The 22,980-nt window shown below is 52.5% G+C and overlaps 1 protein-coding gene and 1 non-coding gene across 9 annotated transcripts in view; one reads left to right on the forward strand and one right to left on the reverse strand.

The window, feature by feature from the left end:
* Positions 1-22,980, reverse strand: part of DNAJB6 (DnaJ heat shock protein family (Hsp40) member B6) — a 111,545-nt gene that overhangs the window by 46,061 nt on the left and 42,504 nt on the right. For all 8 annotated transcript variants that reach the window (XR_015723764.1, XM_045792215.2, XM_087860650.1 and 5 more), the window contains exons 7-9: positions 22,563-22,704; positions 21,766-21,836; positions 4,752-4,967 (exon numbers count right to left, since the gene is read on the reverse strand). Coding sequence is in view for 7 of the 8 variants with exons in the window: in XM_045792215.2 (XP_045648171.2) it covers positions 4,752-4,967; positions 21,766-21,836; positions 22,563-22,704 (429 nt within the window). In the remaining variant the exon portion in view is untranslated. The remainder of the gene's footprint in view (positions 1-4,751; positions 4,968-21,765; positions 21,837-22,562; positions 22,705-22,980) is intronic.
* LOC123789681 (U6 spliceosomal RNA) lies at positions 16,768-16,873 on the forward strand. The gene has a single exon (XR_006778855.2). It is a non-coding gene; the product is annotated as a U6 spliceosomal RNA (small nuclear RNA).

The following is a 22,980-nucleotide window of genomic DNA, read 5'->3' on the forward strand; positions in this document are numbered from 1 at the left end:
CCCAAGAAGAAAAAGAAAAACCCGCTAACCTACCACTGAGGGACAGACTCTTCCTGTCCCTGGGGCTCGGGACGCCGGTCAGAGCAAGGTCAGAGAAGTCCCGTCCCCGCTATGCTCCCTGCGCCGCCCAGGCACACTCTACCAAGCTGTCGCGTCCAGGCTCCATGACGACAACCGAGGCTGAGGGAGCAAGAGGCCCCAGAGGAACACGGGGGCCATGGGGCCGCCTGCTGTGGCCCCTGACCCTCTCCCACCTCCACCACAGAGCGTGGCGGCCTGACCGCCCTAGGCCCCACTCCAGTCATGGCCCAGAAGGGACCCTGAAGCCCCAGGGCACAAGCCGGGCAGAGCTGGGCTCGGTGCAGCCGCCGCTGCTGCAGCCCCTCCCCCAGAGAACGCCTGCTGTCACAGCGCAGGGGCGGGGTGTCGACGCCTCAAAGTCCTTATTAACACGACACTTCTGCCACAGTGCTTTAAGATGACAACAGAAAAATAACTTGGGGCAAACTAAAGGCATTTCAGCACAAATGACAAGATTCTGGGGGTGTGGAGCTGGTCCACCTGTGACCCAGCTGACACGTCCCAGCCAGCAGGTGCCCGTCCCATGCATCTGGGGCACGTGGGGGACATCGCCCACCCCGAGGCCACAGATCCGGCCAACCACCTCTCCCAGTTATTCCTTCGAAGACAGCTGCCAACGGCCAGCAGAGCCGAGGAGCCCGGGGCTCTCCCGCCACCACAGAGGCCAATTCCCAGAGCCGACCAAGAAAAGGAAGCTTAATTTACCCCGACAGCCAACTCCGTCTGTGGGAGCGCCAACAGCGAGGGAGCCAAGGGCCTGGTGCTCGGAGAGGGCCAAGGGCAGAGGCTCCACGGGGACCAGCCTCAGACGCCCGTCTGAAAGCGCGGGGCCCCACTCCCAGGTCCCCCCCACCCCGCCCCAAGCCACACCTGTGGCACAAACCTCGAGGGGCGTCCAAACAAACCCAAATCCACCTGCTCCCCACCCAGCCGGGCAGCAGCAAAGCAAGCTTTCACCACACGCACGGCCCTCCCCCCAGGACAAAGCGGTAGTGTGGTTCTGGGGACAGGGACACCCTTTGGATAATAAGGATCTAAAACTGCAGGGATGGCAGGGCAGGGCCAGGACTCCAAAGAGCCCTGGGACTTAGCGGTGGATGCCCAGGTCGTACAGGTGAGGCGGGTGCGCCCAGGCTCCACGAGGCAGTGGACACACAGGGTCCGCGGTGAAGCAGAATCACTGGGACAGTTTCGTACAGGACCTGGGTTCCAGGACAAAGCATACAAGAGAGAGGGGCCTTCCCACCACCCAGAGTTCCTGCACGGCTGCTGCGTTCACGGACGCCCCTCACCAGGACCATCAGGCGGGCTGTGGACGGGCCAGACTGCTAGCGCCAAGGATCCCTCACGGAAAGACACGTCGTAAAGCCCCGGTGAGCGTTCTCGGCAGAGAAGCGTGTTAGGTACATAAATTAGTATCATTAAAAAGACCGACTTCAAAAGCTGCCCAAAGCAGCCACCAGCGTGCGGCGCCAGGCAGCCAAGCCACGGGTGCCACGCCGCGCTCTGCAAGGCCAAGCGCTCCACAGCAGGCCCGGCTCGCGCGCCACCTTCAAACCCCACGCACGGAAATAAGATAAAGTTACAGGATCGATTCTATTCTCTCATTCGTGGAGTTTTACGTTGAGTAACTTTACTTTTCCCTCTAAGCAGCTCCATGTTTCTGACACACCCACAGTCTGCGCGGGATCCACCGGGAAAAGCACGACCCCTTTCTCAGTCCCGGACGCCGACCATCTCCAGGAGACGTGCCATGCGCAACCCCGATGTGCCTCTGTCCCCTAAAATGCAGCAGGGCGGGCGGGACAGGAGGCCGGGAACGCAGCACGCGCACAAAACGGCCCCGCCGGCCCATCAAGACCACACCACCTGCCACCAGCATCTGCACGGCCGTGGCCATTCCCGCCTCCCGAGCACGGACACCGCTGTTCCCTGCGCTGCCCCCGGATCCTGAGGTCTCTCAGCTGTGCTGGCCGCATGGCGAGCCCTCCCAGAAGCAACGAATTGTGTCGTGAGGAGCACAGCTCAGGGGAGAGGGGCCTTCAGCCCAGAATAATCCCTTCCCGGAGCTGCCGGGCTGCCTCCCCACCGCACAGCCACTGGCGGCCTCCCAGTGGCCCCTCGGTCTAGTGGCTGCTCCGGCCTGGAGGCGCCCAGGGAACCAAGTTCCCTACTGTGTGCTTGTGCTTAAGAGGAATCACCCAGGGCTCGGAAACACGCACCGAGCCACCGCGTGGCACACACAGGCTGTCCCGGAGGCGTCCAGGTGTCCCGAGACGAGGGCTCTTGCCGAGCTCCCGGCAAGTCTGCCCGGAGAGGAGGCCCAGCCCTCCTTTGTTACTGGCTGGCACCCAGATCTGCACCACTGGACCAAGAGCTGCAAATGGTCTGTGCAGGGAAGCGAAGCATCCTGCCGGCAGGAAGGAGACCCTGAGAGGTGACGGTCTTACTACCCTGGACGGCATTCACCAGCTTTGTGTCCAACTTTGCCATTTTGTGCCACAGTTCGTCTCTCACTTAGTCTGCTGACTCTTCCTTTCGGGCTGCTTCGAAGGTCAACCAAAGTGTCTGGCATGAGCTCACTACACATCTGTATGGAATTCATACCTTTAATTTCTGGTGACTTAACTCTGACACTCTTTTCAAGACTCCATTACTCACTGTGACTCGACAGCATCAGAAACCCCCCTGGAAGGTGCTCCGGCCATCCCGACCCCAGCAGGGAGAGGCTTCGCTCCGGGAATACAAGGCAAGCCTCCAAGTCTCTCCACAGCCCAGGAAAGGGGGCTGGACACAAGGGAAGTCCGTCCCCTGCGTCTTCTAAGACTTGTGCTGGGGTCAAAAACAGTGACTGGAGGGGACCTGATGGTGCGGAGCTGACCAAACCATGAGGTTTCAGGGAGAAGAATGAAAACCCCGCTAACCCAGGTCTGCAGTAGGGCTAACTCACTCTGCACTCACCTGCTAACCCAGGTCTGCAGTAGGGCTAACTCACTCTGCACTCAGCAGGTGTAGTCTCTGGGGGTCTAGAGCAAAGCAGCAGCTTCGCCTGGGAAGCACGGGTCTGGTTCCAAACTCAGGATATGCCCTTTGGGCCCGCTCTGCTGCTGACGGTCCCACGTCCCGGCCCGGGAGCCTGGCCGTCTGGCGAGTTCGACTCCACCAGGGAGGCCCATCTCTGCACACCTTACTCTCGGGAACTAGGATATTCCGAAACAGTACGTAGGTTTACGGTGTCCTTCCAACCAGACAGACGTTCAAACGGTGATTTGTTCAAGCACACAGTCTGCCCCCTGCCACGACCCCTGACTACCACACTGCCACCCTGCCCAACGACCAGTCAGTGTCAGGAGCTATCAATCCCAGGAAAATGTCCACATGTCCATTCAAGGCAGAATGAGTTGCAGAATTCAATTGCCAATGCAATTCAAAGCAGAATTCAAACGGCGCTTCCAATTCCCCCCATTTTTCATTCAATAACACAGGAAAAGGCTAATGTCTTTCAGCGGTCCGTCTGTGTTAGCACCACTCCAGGCCCGAGCTGGCGGCCACGTCTACACAACCCCGTGTACACTCTCTGCTGTGGTTCGAAGCCCCAGGACACCCACGGTCAAGTGGGTGGCATATTCCTTCTGTCCTCCGCAAAACACTACAAACACCCCCGGCTTTATCTGAGGAGGGCCAGAAGGAGCTGTGAGGGACCAAGTGCCTGACAGAAAGTTCTGGGGGAGGAAGGGGACAAATCTCATCCTTCTCATGCCCGGCTGCGATGGCGTGCTCTGCTGAGACCCCCAGGATGAGCCTCGCACACACCCTGACGTCACCCTGACACAGGGGACCGAGGATGATGTCTTCCTCTACCCCGTAGCACGCTACGGTCACCGTGGCTGCTCCCCGTGGCGACAACCGAGATGGGCACAATTGCGTCAAACTCATGAATAATTCAAACTCATCTGACACCGGACTTCAGAACACAGGTCAAAGCTACAGCACAGCCATACTCTCAGAAACGACCCAGAACTTTCTATGGGGAATTCACTTCAAAGACCCATCTGGGCTCTATGAGGAACTACAAGGCAAGAAGCTGAAGGAAGGCAGAGCCAGGGCTCTAGAGAAACGGGTCGTGAACAGCCCGCGCGCCCAGCGGCAGGAAACACTGCCAGCTCCACCTGGGAGGAAGGCGGCAACAAGCTGTCCAGGAGGGGTGCTCTGTTCTGTTTTTAACCAAGCACACGTGAAGGCACCGGGGCTAGGAAGCAAACGCAAAACACTGCATCACCGAGACTGCAAGGTGCCCACGGGTTCAGTGAGCGGCTCGGAGCGTGTATCCCATCCAAGCTGCAAGAGCTCAAGCATTAAGTGCAAAGTGACAAAATGGAACATTTCAAGTAAAAGCAGCCCCTGTCATCCATGAAGATAACACACTTCATACCATCGTGGAAGACTGGCACCCCGTTTTAATTGGGGGACCTCACGGGAGGGGAGCCGAGAGCAAGGGGCCTCCTCCCACCGCCACCATGCTCTGAGCAGCCTCTCATGTGCCCCCGCCCAGCCCCACCCCGCTCAGATCAGGACACAACAGCACAGGAGCGACTTCAGTCCTCTCTGGTCTCGGGAAGGAAGGGAGGCGGCCCCGCGGGGAAGCTCCGCATCGGTTTCCCTTTGCACACCTGCAGAGAGCACGGAGGGGTCCCAGGGGCTGGTGGTGGCCCGATGTTTGCCTGGCTCGTCCTCCTCTTCACACATGTGCTGAGACTCGGGTTTGGGCAGGGAGGCCGGCCTGTGTGACCTCGGTGAGTGACCGCTGGTGCTGGCGGGCTGGGAGGGCAGCGCGCTCTGGCCTCTACGCCGGCACTCCTCCAGGAGAGCGTTCTCATCGGCCACACCTGCAAGCACAGGACGGGGCGGGTGTGAGCTCACACTGCTCCCCTCTCCACCCCGCACGCAGCCCTCTCCTGGGGGCCCCCACGCTGCTGCATCTGAGTCCAGTGCCTGCACTATCAGGGCCTGACCTTCACCTTCTGAGAGGGACGGGAGCGGACAGGCCCCTGGGCACAGCTGCTCCTGCCCACCCCTTCACGCACACAGACGACTTCACGCGTTGTCAGGAAAGTACACGTCCTACCGAAACCCGTCAGGGGCCGCACTGCCCACGACAAATTCATCAAAATTGACCCAGCGGTTATCACCCTGCAAGGAAAAGCCTCCAGATGCAGCCTCCCATCCCATTCCCAGGCAGTCTGACTCCTAGCACCTGTCCATCTAAGGTGAGGTGAGGAGGGGTCGGCTGGCGAGGGGGTGGGGGCCTGATGGCCCATTTCCCTGCCCGCTCAGAGCCATGGCCCCGCCCACATGGGTCATGTCACCCCAGAGACACATGCAACATGGGACAGTCCTCATTGCTCTCAAAATTGTGTGTCTACTGGTCATTTAAAAAGTAGAAAGCAGTTTTGCACATTAGGTAAACACTAGGAATAAAACCAGAAAACAAATTCTAATCGTCACTGAAGGATGGCATATTTCATTCTTTGAAGGCTCTTGATGACCAGGTGCACAGGTTAGAGAAAGTCGGTGTTTGAAGTTCAGGAACGATGCTGTCACACCCATCTCAGGGAGCAACGGACCCAGGGGGCGTTCCCTGAGCCTCGTACCTACTCTGCCCCTTAGAGGGCAGTGGGGGCGTCTACCATCCAGGGAGCGACCGTCATCAGACACCCAGACAGCCAGCGCGTAAAACTCCAGGCCCAGGGAGGGAACCGAAAGGCCTCCTCCCTCCAAGCGTGACCTCCACAAGCCCGGCACAGCGCATGACCTCCCGTTCCCACGATCCTCGTCGGAGGAGCACGCGCTGTGGAGATATTCCTGAAACGCGGTGTCAGGACCGCCAGCTTTTACGACCACGGGTGTTGGCGCACCGCCCGCTCGTACCAGGTGCCAGGCTCAGCGCCGCACGAGAGCGCCCGCCCAGATGAGGCTGCAATGCGCCCAACTGCTTCTCACGGAGCAGCTTCTGAACCACAAGGACCAGCCGCCACGCCCTGGCGGGACACTGGCCTCAGGCAGGAGCGCCGGCTGCTGGAGTCACAGCCATGCTGGTGAGAGGCGGAGGACTCCACGGTCTCAGCACCCACACCACGCACAGAAATTACTGCAGGAATAGGAAGTCTTGGGGCAGCCCGCGTCGTGCCGCTTGCATTTTAGAAGTTTTTCAAGGTGAGTCTCTAGTTACGCAGGGAGCCTCTGAAATCCCCCGGAGCTCTGGACACACTGGCACCCAACACGTGCGCTCCGTGATCTCTGGCACTTGGACCCCCAGCCCCGCAGGGAGGCCTGACTAAGGACCAGCGCCCAGTTCTCTCCCGGCTACCACGCACATGTCCCACCTGCTGGCCAAACGGAAATGCTAGCCTGGGGCTGTTTAAGAGGCAGACCTTCATGCTGGGAGGGAACTTTCAGCGGTCCCGTGCATGAGGCCTGGACAGACTTTCCCATGAGGACCTCTGAACCCACTCAAGGTGTCCCAGAATCAAATCCAATGACTGAGAGGACAGGGACGCCCCGGACCCAGCAGTCACATGGCTCTGGGGCAGGCGCCTCACCCAAGGACCACCCCTTGTCTGCAGCAGGAAGGCGGTCAGTGGGGCACCCAGGAGCAGGGCCAAGGTCGAGGCTAGGGGAGCACTCGGGGGGAGCCCACCTCTCGGTGGGGGTCTGTGGTCTGATATGTGGCACTGTGTTGTTTTTGGCAAATAAAACAGAAGTATCACTCCCAGATACATGGCATAGGCCCCATGGAGCTGGCGATAAGGAATCACCACTAGATGGTGACCTGACTTCCAAGCCTGCACTTGCAGTGGGAAGTGGAGAAGGGCGGGCAGCCAGGACCTCGGTGTCTGTGGGCACCCTGGCTGCGAGCCGCACTCAGGGAGGGGCCTGTGGCCGTGGCACCTGAGCGCTGGCCAATAGGGTGACTCTTGACACCACAACCAGCTCTGGGCCCTGAACGTTACAAAGGCACATGCTCAGCTTCTCTCCACCTTGTAAGGAGACGGGAAGCCTCTGAAGGCAAACGGGCCGCCCCTCCTGGCCCCACAGCACCACACCTTGTAACCTACAGTGGAACACTGGAGAAAATGTCAGCACGCGCTCAGAACACAGTCAGTACTTCTCCGTGTGGGCTTGGCTCTGTGAGCAGCAGGCCCGGACGTGGCAGAGCGGGGACCGGGCATCGGGGCACGTGGGGGAGCCGCGCCCTTCCCAGCTTACTTACCGCACCTCAGGAACACTCAGATCCGAGTCTCCCCACCAGCCGTTCCAGCACACGCCAGAGAAAGAGGCGCCTTTTCCCTGCCACCTCAAGCACCTGCAGCCACAGCCGCCACAGACCAACCCCCACAGAAGAGCAGGGAGCTTATCTGCACGCAGACAGCTGGCCTCGCGTCCATCACTTTCAGTGCAGAGGGGGCCCACTGCTGCCGGACACAGGCCTCCACGAGCTCGAAGGCCGCCGCAGGACCACACAGGCCACTGTCTGGGGAAGACGGACCAGGCCTGGGCCGTCCGGCCCGCCCCCGGTTCTCTCTGTACCAAACCCCCCCACTCTCCCCAGGCCCAGGCCGGGCACACACACCAGCTTCCAGGGCCACGTCGGGTTCTGGGTTTGCTGTGTGGTTAGAAACCAGACGTCTCTAAGATGTAAAGCTCGACGACATTCTGAGAATGCCTCGAATATGCAGAGACAGAAAACAGACACGCGCGTGTTGAAGGTTTCTGTCCGCTGCACAGATTCTGGGCAGGGGCGCCACGTCTCCCACGCCTCTCAGATCCGGACACACTCGGCGCATGGGAAGCCAGGGTATTTGCGGCGGGGGCGGGGGAGGGGGGGTCCCAGGCATGAGGCCCCCGCCCAAGTGCCCGAGCCTGCCCACCAGCTCCGGCCAGAGGCTTGGCGCCTCTCTCCCCCGTCTCCCCGCACCCGGCCTGGGCAAATCCTAGGGCCACTGCAGTTCAGGCCTCGAGCCCCACTGCACAGGCCCTGCATCGGGAATTCCGCGTGATCAGGGCAGGTGGCCAGGGCTGAGCTGGGCTGCCAGGTCCACACAGCACTTTCTGAAATAGTGGCAGGACACGCAGCTGAGCACCTGCTGTCCCTCAAGTCGCTCTCTTCCTGATCCACACGGTCGACCCTTATCGGGGACACAGTGACTTCTATGCTCCCCCAGGCCCATCACGCCACGCGGAGCTCCTGAGGTCCTCGGGTTTGGAGCAGGGACAATCATGTCACTGACCCCACGAAGTTCCCACAAAACTTGAAGGTGTCTCACATACCAGGAAAAATGATTTAGAGAAAGGAGATAAAGGACGAAAATGAGAAACAAATATTACATTGTGGTCTTAGCCCGAAATCTTCACTGGAAAATTTCTACAAGGGCTCACTCCACATGAACTCCTTCAAGCACTCACTGAGCCCACTAGGTGTGCGGTATGCTCGCAGGTGTTGACAGGTTTATGAAACAGGAGGCCCCCATCCTCTCCCTGTTGGTGGCACGTACGACCCAAGTTTGAGGAAGGGGATGCAAGTGCTGGTTTTAAGAGTAACGAGGGTTACAATGGACTTGGAGCGTTTGGAGACCCAGGGCAACACCATCCCTCCGCTGCAGAGCCCGCGAAACCCGCAGGGGCTCTGGTCCTCACAGCACGGCTCAGGTACGGGGAGGGAAGGAGAGAGAGGAGCGTCTGGAACAAGGGCTGCCCGCGCCCCGTGTCAGAATGGACGGTGTCACAAAGGGGAGGTCAACCGCTCGTCAGGTCCCCACCGCTCCTGCCTCACGGGGACCAAATAGGGAGCTTCTGAGGGAGGGTTAGGACCACAGGATCGAACTGGCTCTACCTTACCTCAACTTCAAAGAAGCCCCGTTTACCTTCCGAAGCATTGAACACAGCACCCGCCTGCGAGACCTGGCGAGAGCACCCCCGCCTCCCACCCCGTCTTCAGAGCATCTGTTCTGGCACCTCGGCTCCAAAGCCCAGGGATGTGGCCGGGCTGGGTCCCTGGTGCTCCCACTGCCAGGCCAGGGCCGCAGGCCACACGCCCGAGTCGGCTGCGCGGCACGCCGCTGGGCAAGATTGCCTGCGAAGTAACTCGCCATGCGACGCCAACGAGCACCTTCCCGAATCCTCCGGATGCCCTGGCGTGACTTACAAGTTCCTGAGTGAAACCCAGACTGTGACGGCCACCCCGACCTCATCCCCTACACCCGTCACTCTTCCTGAAAGCAGCCTTTCCCTTCTCTCTTCTTACAGCCTTCCCCGAACGCTCCGTACAGCTTCCTGAATTACTAGACCCTTCCTCTTCTAGGGCGTCTACCAGGGTTTCAGCACTTTGAGTTTACCAGTTTGTACCGTCAGAAGGTAATACAATTACCTGGAAAACAGGAAGTCACATCCAGTTCTCCAGCCCACACAGAACTTACTATCTTGGTACCATCTCTGCAAGCCTTTTTGTGTGTGAATTCACTAAACTTCATGATGCTCACAAGAGTCCAAGCATCTTTGTCACTGGGGGAGCTAAATATACCAGAATCGGTCCTGCCCCGTAGCACCGAGTTATAAAATTTAAAAACAAAAACACGGTCTGCCGGTCTCCCGAGCCAAAGCTCACTGAAATCATCGAGAAGCTATGAGAGGAATGTCCAGCAGCTGCTCTGCGCACACAGCCGACCCATCCAATGCCTCCACTCTTTCCCCAAATGGAGTCCAGACACAGGGAGCGCTCCAGCTTGATGATATGCAAATGAAAACAAACTCCTTAGATACAAACAGAATCACTTTTCCCAAATAAGTACAATCCAAGAAGCCCTGGTTGTGGCTGCATTTCCGTGGGGGTGCAGGCAAGGCGGGGGCGGGGGGGGGTTAATCCCATACTTACTCAAATCATGGATACCACGAACACAATGTGAGATTACACGAGCATCCAAAAATGCACCATTGGCCCATCAGAAGATTCATTCAAACCTCAGAGCCTGGTCTGTGCCAGGCACTGGAGACCAGCGTGGGACACGGCTCCTGTTCTCACAGAGCTCAGTGGAGGACACTAACAGAAGACGGTACCACGAGGAGGTCAGCAACACGGAGGCCCACCAGCGAGTGGGCAGTTCCCCCAAGGGGCACAAAAAGGGACATGGGAACAGCACAGGGAGCAGCATGGACCAGGACGTGCCTGGGACGTAGGGCAGAGTGGCCATAGAGAAGCATGGGACAGGAACAGGAAAACACAGGCACCACACAGAATCTAAAATGTGTCCTAAGCCGACAGGGTCCCTGAGCGGTTTTCAATAAGGGAACAACTCAATTCTAGCCAGCAGAGGGTGGACACATGACACAGGGACAACATGCAAGCCGGACTGGGAAAGCAGACGGGCACGCCTGCTCATGGAGGGAGGCAAGGACTAGTTCGCCAAGTAATTGGACGCAGTGAAAGCACACCATGGCCGATTACATGAAGGGAAACCACGTCACAGGGGGGCCCAGGCCCTGGCAGGGAGGGGCTGTAGTGCTGGGAACTCGAGTACGTGGAACCCGGATCTGGGGTGAAGGCCAGGGAGAACACGGAGGAAATTCCTGCCTAGGCCGCTCTGCACAGCAGACACGGAGCGCACGTGAACCACGTGGGGGGCCATGACAAAGTAGCCTACAAGGAAGCTGGGCCCTGAACCCCAGTGCTGCTGGCTTCCCCACTTCAGCTGAAAACCAAGGACAGAGCTCCTTCACCCGGGCCCCAGGGAGCTGCAAGCCTCCATGGCGTGGCCACCATATGCCACCTCTCCCTCAGCCAGGCCTGGCCAACTGTGCATCTCCCGTGGCTGGCAGGCAGGGGTGGGTCCTCGACGGGCCTCAGTTAAGACCTCAAAGGCTCGTGCGTGGCGTAGGCCTAATGGTGTTACCGACAGTGCAGCCGGGCAACCTCCTGATAAACACGTGGTTGTGGCCAAGGCTCGGGACACTTCGTGAAGTGGAAGGGCCTCCCGGCGAAACCACACACGGCACAGCCATCCGAAACGAACCGTGTGGATGGGCTAGGGGGACCGGGCTGGATTCCACTTATCCCGCAGCACCCGCAGCCCCAGTGGAAAGTGTTAGAGTGGCAGGCAAGCCAAGGGCGCCTGGAACACGGGGCCATCAGCTGGGATTCTCCTATCACCATATCCTGTGGCGTCCGGATGGTTTGAGGACGATCCTAAGCCAGAACCGAAGCCGAACCAGCTAGCGCTTAATTTTCTCATCTGTGGCTTGTCTACCTGGGTCCATCTGAAATCACTCTGTCTCCCTCCCCGGAGCTGGCACCGTCTTGCGACTAGGGGTCACGTCTGGAGCCCTGGCCGCAGGAGGCTGCGACCACCTGCCTACAGCCCATTAGAGGACGGAGGATGACGCCAAGAAAATGGTGCGAAAGATGGAAGGCCCCCCGCGCACAGCCCCGCAGCCCTCTGAGGTCCCTGCAGCGATCCTGGCAGAGGTCCCGGGGCCACAGGGCCCTACCCCCGCTGCAGCAGGGCCTCAAGAGGACAGGACCCGTGTGGGCGTGGGGAGAGAGGAGGAAAATACCACCTGAACTGTGAATGGAGCCCTCGTGCCCCGCGCGGGCTGCCGGGCCTGCGTGCCTGCCCCACGTCCTCAGTAACCACAGCTCTGAAGCAAGACTTCACGGAGATGGAGGACAGCTGACATTATTAACAGTAACTGAAATGAATCTTGAAAAGACACATCATAAAGCAGAATAAACATTCTGCTTCCATAGGTTCAGATACTCATAAAATCTGATTTTTCTAGTTTCTTCTCAGTTACTCCATCTTCTGTGAAATATTGACATCTGTTAAATCTTTCAAAAACCTATTTTAGATGAAGCCAGGTCTGTGCCAAGAACTCCTGCAGTCGTCTGCGTCAGGACGATGCACTGCGAGCAGACCCGGGGACTGCACTCCCCCCACCCAGGGAAAAGGCACACAGCGCCAGCGCGCTCCCTCCGCGCAGCCTCGCGGGGCCTGGGAGCCCAAGCTCAGCTCCCGTGTGCACGCAACAGTGAGCACCACTCACGCACAACGTTCCTATGAAATTCTCTCCAGAAGGAAATGTAAAGCAGAACTAGGGGACATACTGATTTTAAAACTCGGTGACCCAGAGAATCGTGAACGTGTGTTAGAGCCTTTCTTACAGCTCACACTACACAGAAGGCGCTTCTCCCAAGTCGAAGTCGGCCCCAGACCACACTGCTGAGAGAACTGAACGCTTCGAGTTAAGGGTATTCTCTCTCTAAAAATCTGTAACAAATTTATTCAGTGTAGGAGAATGCTCATGAGCGATTTCAAAAAAAAAAAAAAATTCAAAGGCAAATTATTTAAGAATTACATCACATTTCACAGTGGGGAAAGGACAGAATAGCCATTCATATGAGAAAATAAAAACTAGACTCCATACTTCACTAAAAAATTCTAGAAGGATTAGTATTTTAAACATTTTCAGAAGGTAAATAAATAGGGACAGAAATAACTAAACTGAGAGGAAAAAACACAAAGTCCACAGAATCAACTAGGTAAAAACCTGCAGTTTCTGAACGCTTCATCCCAAACAGGTGTTTCATATTTTATAGATCATAATTTGAATGGAAATAAAAACACAACAGACTTAAAAATCATCAGAAATGAAGGATGTTTCATACATTAAACTTGGAAGTAATTTTAAAAACTCCAATTTGTGAACAAAAAGGCTGTAAATACTCAGCAGAGCAACTAACAAAGAAAATAGAAAAACGATAAAATCAGGTGTCCATTAATAGGAAAGTACTAAAAGCTAGTCTTTCCAGAATGAACAGATGTGAGGAAAGAGAAGGAACTCTCGCCACAGACTGACCAGTGGCTCCTAGGCCTCGACAGGACAGCCATTCCTCGACAGGAAACACAAGCTGCTCAACCACAAGGAGAAAACGTAAACAAACCAGGAACAGCAGAAAATCTGAAGATACCAGTAACTGGAAAACGGGCCAAGAGCAGAGGACTTTGCAGGCAAGGCACCTCTCCTCGTTAAGGACATAGCACAGAAGGTGTCCCAGTGAAACAAAGACCAGGACCGGACCTCCCGCACACTCGGGAGCCCTAGAGGACTTCAAGTCAGAGAATCCAGCATTACCACCCAGCTTTCTCATTTAACAGGAAGAAAAAGCTGCAGCCAAGCACATATTCCCACAAAAATCAACTACTAAAACCAGACTACTGAGAACAAGAGGAAATACCCCTACTCTCAGTATTAACCATTAGGTAAGAAAAAATGGGGGGAGGGGGGGACAGGAGAAAACTAGTAGGGCTTTCTAAGCTATAAAAAATTGATAGTTTTAAAAACAAGAGTAAGCCAAGGGGCGCCTGGGTGGCTCAGTCGGTTGAGCATCTGACTCTTGGTTTCGGCTCAGGTCTTGATCTCAGGACCTCAGCCCTGTGGTGGGCTCCACACTGGGCGTAGAGCCAGCTTCAGATTCTCTCCCCGAAGGCGCCTAGGGGCTCAGTCGGTGAAGTGTCTGCCCTCGGCTCAGGCCATGATCTCAGGGTCCTGGGATCGAGCCCCGCGTTGGGCTCCCTACTCAGGGGGGAGTCTGCTTCTCCCCCTGTGTGCTTTTCCCTGTTCGTGCTCTCTCTTGCTCTCTCGTGCGCTCTCTCCCCGCCTCCTCCTCTGCCCTTCCCTCACCTCTAAAAAATAAAGTAAGATGAAAACAGAATAGGCCAAAAAGCACAGTGAAGGGACCAGATAAAAAGGCAATAGAAAAACTTACTTTCTCACTCAGGTACACACAACAGCCAGTTGGTAAGGAAATCAGATAGGGGTGGGTACCCAGAGGTGACCGTGCCTTTCGTTTCGAAGCATATGGAGCACCCGAGATAGGTTTGAATACAAGCTGCGCCTTCTGGCAACCACTACAAACCGACACGGGGTGATCCTGGCATAAAACAGGACCAAAAGAATGAAAGAGAGGAGTCCCAAAACAGCTGTATGTCTAATGGAAATGTGTAAGAGGAACACGGAAAGACATCTGGGAGAAAGTCAGATGTTTTCAGCACAGATATTCCACGTAAGTTAAAGAAGCAAAGACACAAATACCTGTGTAAGTACAAGAGAAAGGGAGAAAACTTGGTTGTGGAAGATGTAGCATATTAAACCAAAGGTCAAAACAAAGCCAGCTTTTTGAGATATTAAGACGACCACAGAATAAGTCCAATGAACAGATGAACACTGCAAAGGGCCACCCCCTCCACAGAACAGGCAAAGGACTAAGACCCCACCATGACAGGAACCTATGGATCCCAGAACCGGGAAAAACATAGGTTATGCTCCACCCAATTCATTAACCAAAGAAATGTCCAGTTTAGAAATCACTGACAGTCTTTACAAGTTACGTGAGGAATCCATTGTTGACGGGGAAGTATTCTTTGTGGAAAGTGATGCCTGTCAATTTTCATGCACACGCTGCAACCCAACTATTCAACTTCTAGCAATCTAATTTAGCGCAACTACTCCTGCAAGAACAGACTGGGGGTAAAAGCTGCAAACCACCCCTACTGGGGTGCACAAGATAATCAGGCCAAGGCCACAACAGGCGCAAAGGGCGAGTGAGCACACAGCACGCACTGGGCCAGCCGGCCCAGCCAGGCACTCTGGAACCAACTGGGAATCCAATCCCTGCTGGACAGATGACTGGCAACAACTCGTAGGACAATGTGGGAACGTTTCCTCACGCCTTCTAAACAGTCCTTCATGCTTTCCCAACGCCCTTGAACACATTATCACAGATCAACGCACTCTGCAGGGACCCTTCCAACGGTCCACAGACGAGGGAAACAAGGAGAGGTGGTGGGCGGGACACGCAGAGCCCACCCTTCCCTCTCTGCCAGCTCTGGATTTGATGTTAGTGCTCCGGCACCCTATTGAGCAACCCCAAAGTCTCAGATAAGAGGTAATCGGCTCACATAAATGGTTCTGGGAACACTGGACAGCTACATGCAGAAGAATGGAACTTGACCACTCTCTCACACCGTACACAAAGATAAACTCCAAATGGTTGAAAGACCTCGATGTGAGACAGGAATCCATCAAAATCCTAGAGGAGAACATAGGCAGCAACCTCTACGACATCAGCCACACCAACCTTTTTCATGACACATTTCCAAAGGCAAGAGAAACAAAAGATAAAATGAACTTGTGGGACTTCCTCAAGATAAAAAGCTTCTGCACAGCCAAGGAAACAGTCAAAAAAACTAAGAGGCAGCCCACAGAATGGGAGAAGATATCTGCAAATGACACTACAGATAAAAGACTGGTATCCAAGATCTACAAAGAACTTCTCAAACTCAATACACGAGAAACAACAAATCATAAAATGGGCAGAAGATATGAAGACACTTTTCCAATGAAGACATACAAATGGCTAACAGACACATGAAAAAACGTTCAAAATCATTAGCCATCAGGGAAATTCAAATCAAAACCACACTGAGATACCATCTTACGCCAGTTAGAATGGCAAAAATTGACAAGGCAAGAAACGACAATTGCTGGAGAGGATGTGGAGAAAGGGGAACCCTCCTACATTGTTGGTGGGAATGCAAGTTGGTACAGCCACTATGGAAAGCAGTGTTGAGGTCCCTTAAAAAGTTAAAAATTGAGCTACCCTATGATCCAGCCATTGCACTACTGGGTGTTTACCCCAAAGATACAGACGTAGTGAAGAGAAGGGCCATATGCACCCCAATGTTCGTAGCAGCATTGTCCACAATAGCTAAATCGTGGAAGGAGCCGAGATGCCCTTCAACAGATGACTGGATTAAGAAGTTGTGGTCCACATATACAATGGAATATTAGCCATCAGAAAGAACGAGTTCTCAACATTTGCTGCAACATGGACGGCACTGGAGGAGATAATGCTAAGTGAAATAAGTCAAGCAGAGAAATCATCATATGATTTCTCTCATCTATGGAACATAAGAACTAGGATGATCGGTAGGGGAAGAAAGGGATAAAGAAAGGGGGGGGTAATCAGAAGGGGGAATGAAACATGAGAGACTATGGACTCTGAGAAACAAACTGAGGGCATCAGAGGGGAGGGGGTGGGGGAATGGGATAGACCAGTGATGGGTAGTAAGGAGGGCACGTATTGCATGGTGCACTGGGTGTTATACCCAACTAATGAATCATGGAACTTTACATCAAAAACCAGGGATGTACTGTATGGTGACTGACATAAGAGAAAAAAATAATAATTAAAAAAAAAAAAAAAGAGGTAATCTGCTCAGGCTCAGGGGTGATTAGCAGCGACGTTCCTAACATAGGCAGTGGGCAGAGTGGCCAGGCAGCGTGGCTTCGTAAGGCCCTCGGCATGTCCTCCCCACCACCTTGATGCCAAAGAGGGTCAGCTCACCAACGGGAGAGCTGAAGGAAAAGACAACTGAACAGCTTTGTTCTGGTGGTCCGATTTTCCTAGTATCTTTGTTAATGTATGTAAGTATAAAGCGCATATGATACTGTGTATTCATGACATTTATGATGGAACACACCATCAATATGGGAAAATACCACTACTTCATATCCTTTTAGGGGAAATTTACCTCCAAACGTTAGGCTGGGAAATCAATGAAAGAACTGTTCAGAGTGCTTGCTCTGGCAGCGCACAGACTGACACTGAATGATACAAGGATGATTAGCATGGCCCCCACTCAAGGAGGACCCACAAATTTGTGACACGTTCCATAGTTCAATGAACAGAGGGTAAGGGAAGGAAAAATAAGACAAAAACAGAGGAGACAAACCGTAAGTGTCTGAACTCTCGGGAACAAACAGGGTTGCTAGCAGGGAGCAGGGAGCAGGGTGAGGGGATGGGGTAACTGGGTGGCGGGCATTACGGAAGACTGACAAATCACTACCCCTGAAACCAATACTACACTATATCTCAATTAACTGAATTTAAATAAAGAATGTAAAAATGAAAAAAAACACTTTAGGAAAGAACCACAACCACATAACTTGGTACATTAAAAACTGTACACAAACAGGAATGTTGGTGTACTGATACTCAAAACAATCTAAGTCTATTATCAAAGAAACGAAATGGGGGAAATGCCTGAGAAACGAGCCTCCCGCAGGCTTCAGACCCCACACAACTCCCAATTTCACTGCATGCGTGTTTGGGGACGGAGGGACGGCGCCAGGAGCCACGCTTTTGCTCAGGCTGCCTCTGGAAAAGACTGAAGTCTAACCCACATCCTACCATCCACCCGCCCCCACCACACCAGCCTGTGCACTCAGTCCTGTTTGTGGGCGCGGGGCAGAGGGTCACACCACAGTAAGGTGGTCCTCCCAAAGCAGGAGAAAGGAGCCAATCCGACTTCTGCAACATCACCTCCAGCTCCAAGGTCCTTCCACGAGGCTCCCTGCCACCTGCTAACAAAGGCCTGTGTTCTCTGTGTTTTCCTACCCATGTGTGGAACGCTTTCAGATTCAGGATGCAGTCCCCAATGGTCAGCAAAAGAGGGTGGTGGGGTGGGGAGAAGGGCATGACAGCAGACACACTTTCCTGACACATATCAATCCCGTATGGAATAAACTGCAGTTCACTGGACTGTGAAACTGAACATTTACTAGTCAGGGGTACGAACTGCAAAGAAATGTTGTAAACCAAGATGCACCCTCAAGCCTTCCGAAACCACACCTGGTCATTACTTGGCACGAAGGAGCAGGGGATGATGCTGTCCCAGGTGAACAAGGAGGAATGGAGAGGGACAGCTACTGCCATGCTGGGCTTACTCCTCGAGCACCAGCTCAGTGAGTGGTGCCCCCCAAAGGGCCTCTACTCTTCCGACGGTTCCAACCCCAGAACAGATCCTCCGTTTTCTGAATGCTCAGACACAAATAAAAGTACCAACAGTCCCCTTGGGGTTCCCCACTAAATGATTCATCGACCCAGGTAGTCTAAAGATTGCCTGACACAAAGGCAAGAACAAACTATTTGCCACCTAAGGTCAAAAAGCGAGCTGATGGGCTTCTTGGTGCCCACGTCCACTTCTCCCTAACAAGGGAAAGTCCAAAGTCCCTGCCAGTCCTGGTCTCTGGAAATCAGTGATCGCTTTAACTTCTAGATCTCTGACTGATATGGCTGATCAGGTTAAGAGCTGTTGTAACTTTCCCTCCCTTTACCCTCCCGAATGTCAAGATGTAGGAACTAATTCAGCCAAAAAAACCCTATCTGGCCTATTGTAGTCCCAACTGTTAATCATACTCAGAACCAAGGTCTAGATCTAATTAATGCAACTCACTACAGCTCAAGGAATAGCATCTCACAGCTGATGAAGAACACGAGGTCACCCATATGACCAGATCGGGAGAAGTATCTAAAATCAAAGCAGAAGCATTACAACAGACTGTAAGGAAACAGGAAATGTGGATGGAGAAGAAAGTGGAAGTCGATGTTTCCTGAGGGAATGGCATCACTCAAGTGCCGGATGCCCAAGCACTGACCACAGAAACACCTGCGGCGGCACGAGAACGTCCTATCTTTGTTTTTACGTGTAAGCCACTGGGTCATACAGGTCAACCCCTCTTGAGCACAGTGTCAAGTGTTCAATTTACCAAGCAATTCTGTGCTTGAAAACCTCCAGGAACGGTTAACAACTACCTCTATCCTGTGACTGCACATGCTGGTGGCTAACTTTTGCCACTACTGAGAAGCAACAGCAGAGACAATACAACCAAGTATCAACTACTGTTAGATTCTCTGAAAATGAAAATATTTTCAATTCACTATGTAGTGCTTCAAAGAAAAACAAGAAGAGCAGTCCCTGAAGAGGTTGGTGACAGCTGGAGGTAGGCAATCAAGGAGAAACCTTAAACGTTTAGAAGATACACAGGAACAACTACTGACTGGAAAGATGCTATCGCCCCCTCGAGCTTTGCCATTCTGCAAGCAACAGACGTCAGCAGACTAAGTACACCGATTACAAGAGCAGCTTCAGTCAATCTAAAGCTAACCCTACAAACGTCTACAATTTGCCCCTGAAAGAACTGCAAAGAAAAGGGAAGAAAGACAAATCGCCATTCGTGCAGCCACTAACATCATCGCCCCTTCACTATAAAGTCACTGAGTTTCCAAACTCACAGCTGTATCCTCTGGAACTGTAAAGGACAGGGAGAGAAAGCAAAATCCATTGTAACTCAATCAGACCAACTGAGGGACCACCACAGGGGAACAGGGAAATCGAGCAGCCTGACATCCCCTCAAGACTGTGCTGTCCCATCTCCCATGACGATAAGGATTTCTGCCCCCAACAAAGATATGCAGCACTCAGCAGACAGGACACACAGCGTGTGACAGACAGTGCACCCGGGACACAGGCATGTCAGGCTGGGCGCCCCGCTGCCTCTTTCCAAAGGCATCCAAGACTACAGCAACACAGAGAAGCGTAGGGACCAACAAATGACCAGAGCCTGCCATGTCCACTACAAGCTGTCCTCGCACGTCATTCCTCATGTGAGCGATGCTGCCGGTGCTGGAAGACGCCTCACGGCTCAGGGTGAAAGGGACTCCTTGAACACCTCAGCGACAGGTAAGCTCCCCACCCTATTAACTAATTCGTAAAAGGAACGTTCCTACCAACAACACAAGTGCAGAACAAAGGCCATCTTCTCCGGTGCCAATGAAGCACATTTGACGGGGATGCTCCCCACAAAGACATTTCAACAGACTCTGACGTCAGCAACCTTCTGCCTGTACCATGCGTCGTGAGGGTTTACAGCGGGAGGTGCACCCTGCAGTCTCAACCACCCCCAGAAGGTTCACAAACTTGACACCACAGTCTAGTGCAGTGCCTCCCAGGAGGCTCTAATTAATAGATTAGGAAGGACTTCTTGTCAAGCACCTGGTGTCCCTAAGGGACCATCAAGCTGCTCTATCAGGAGGTTCATCCCACCCACCCTTAATGACAACCGTAAATTCCACGTCTGCTCAGTTCCAGGTACTGACTGCGGTTCCTCAATGACAAAGAAACTGTCTATCCTAACAGCCTGAACAAAAGTAGGCTTCCTACTATCAGATTTTCAGTTTGTGAACCTACGACGGTCCTCTCTGTGTGACACACCTCCAGGTCTCTCTTATCCAGAGGCCTGGAGAGCTAGGACAGCACCTTTCCGCACCTTCCGTGGCTTCCCCTACACTTCAACTGTCTTCAAGAACTGCTTTTTTTTTTTATAGTTTCTATGAAAGTTTCTACGATATTCTTTGTTTTCAACAAAAACACAATTGATTCTGTAAAAGACTCTAGAGTACTTGGGCCTTCCAATTGGGCCTTCACAGACAGAAATTTGTCTGTCATGAAGAAACCACCCTTGGTCCCCTGTCTTTCTGGCAGGACCCTATGCTTAACCAAAACAAAGCTGAGTGGGGTCATTCAAATGCAAGCCATGACCAGTTTAACAACCCTTTGGCTGGAATTGTAGTTGTCCGTGGTGACTGTGACAAATTTTACACATTAAAAAAAAAAAAGACCTTTATTTTTCTTCCCATCTAGGTCACCCCACGACTTTGCCATGCATATCACATCTTTAAATGAGCTGGCATCAAACGCGCCCTAGAAAACTAGAACCTACTTAGAAAGAATGAAAAAGTTGTATAGCCATTTCTTCCTTCCCCGTAAAAATGTTACCACAGGAGAAGCTTCAATAAACTGCTAATCGTTATATAACATGAACAGGAAAATCTTCACCAACCCTTCAAATACGCTGAGGAAAAGGAATGCATGTCACTCAGTACCGGCGTCCACCCTGAGGAACAGAACTCAACAGGAATGAAGGGACACTGGAGGCCCAGGCACAAAATCATACACAGACACAAGAAGGCTACAGGCCCCACTCAGGAAAGAATGCACCAAACACATTCGCGTTTATTTCTTTTTTAAGCAAATGACAAAGACCCAGTTTACCAGCTTTACGTTTTTAAACCTAAGCTTAACATTACATATTTAAACAATTGTCAAATCTTACTAAGTTGCCAGCATTCATGCACAACTAGAAAAACATCCTCAATTTATTATTAAACGAGAAATGTATTACCATTAATGCATTAATATCTCTCACTACTAAATACTGAAAAAAATTGAAATTATTTTTTGTGGAAGATTCATCCTGGCAATGTTAACTTCACAGCAGGCTGACTCTACTTGGCTCACGTTTCAAACACAATGGAAAAGCAGGTCCGTGCTGGTGTTAGTGTACGAAAGAGTCACGGCCACCTTGGATTACGTTTAATAAAAAAAGCAAAGTGCATACAGAGATTTACAACAATTTTAAAGACAAAAAAAAACCAAAACAGAACAAAAACAAAAAAACAAAACAAAACAAAAGCCAAAAACAAAAAAAACCCCAAACAATGGTCCTATTATGTGGTCCCAACAATAAACTCAAAAGTCTATGACAAATAGGGCTCCGGTGAGCTGTGTATAAATACTTTAGATTAGGTACAGTTATACGGAAAGTTGAGTTCGTTTGAAATCTTCAAAAAAAAGCGTTCCTGTCAGTCCTCAACGGTGCCCGTTACAGCTAACATTCCTGCTACACGCGTGCGTTGTTACTTGTTATCCAAGCGTAGCAGCTGCTCCTTACCATTTATCATTAAGGACTTTAACTGGCCATTCTCTTCAACTTCCACTCTTTCTTCACCATTATCCACAATTCTGAAAGAAAAAATGCATTTCAAACCTTTCTTTATTTTTTTTTTTTAAAGATTTATTTATTTATTTGACAGAGATAGAGACAGCCAGCGAGAGAGGGAACACAAGCAGGGGAAGTGGGAGAGGAAGAAGCAGGCTCATAGCGGAGAAGCCTGACGTGGGGCTCGATCCCAGAACGCCGGGATCACGCCCTGACCCGAAGGCAGACGCTTAACCGCTGTGCCACCCAGGCGCCCCTCAAACCTTTCTTTAAAGTCAATACATGTGATGTATCTATTTTAAAAAACCATTAATTCCCATTGGCATATATGAAATCACTAATCTTGAGGGTAAAAACACAGGTAAAGCAACCTGACAATTCTTTTTTAAAATGCATTTCATCTGACAGATACTGCACAGCTCAACACTGCATACGTAATACTCATGAAAATGGTAGAGATGTTTCTGGGTTTTATGGCTCTAGCAGCGCTCAAAGTTACTATACATTACGATGTTGTTACACATTTTAAACGTGGCTCTACGTAAAGATTAACCCACTATAGAAATATTAAGCAGCAGTTCAAAAGGCAAAGCTCTGACATTAAAAGTAAAAAATCCCACCGGTGCCAGATTTAACACACAACCTATACTTTACACTCGGGGCGTGTGTGTGTGTGCACGTGCAATGGACATGTGGCACCTGTGAAACAGTACACCTACTGATTTAAAAAGTATAGATAACCACCATACCTCTTTGTAGTGATTTTTCTGCCATTAACCATTTTAGTAGAAGTCGATATAGATTTGAAGCTGCCCATCCCGCTACCACCAAATGCCGTGGAAGAGAATGAAGTGATGCCCCCGTGACCTGGTGACGCGAAGGAAGTAAATCCTGTGGGAAAACAGGAAGATTAGCGACCAATGTGTCCAGTACTAACGTAACCAAGTATGAGTAATGGGAAAAGCACGGAGGAACGGATGAAACCAAGGAGAGCACTGCCTGAGCAGAGCAGCCTCAGAACCACAAGGAGGAAAGAGGGCATGTGCTCCTCTGGAGGCTGGAGAGCAGGAGAGTCCCCCTCCCCTTCTTGCATCCTATTTCCTCCCCCTCTTTCCCCAGCACTCTGCTGAGCCCACTGGCAGCTCATCCCAGAGACAGGCGGCCAGC

This window comes from Ursus americanus, chromosome 3 (genome assembly GCF_024610735.1).
Source record: "Ursus americanus isolate L20-20 chromosome 3, mUrsAme1.1.p, whole genome shotgun sequence".
Lineage (NCBI taxonomy): Eukaryota > Metazoa > Chordata > Mammalia > Carnivora > Ursidae > Ursus > Ursus americanus.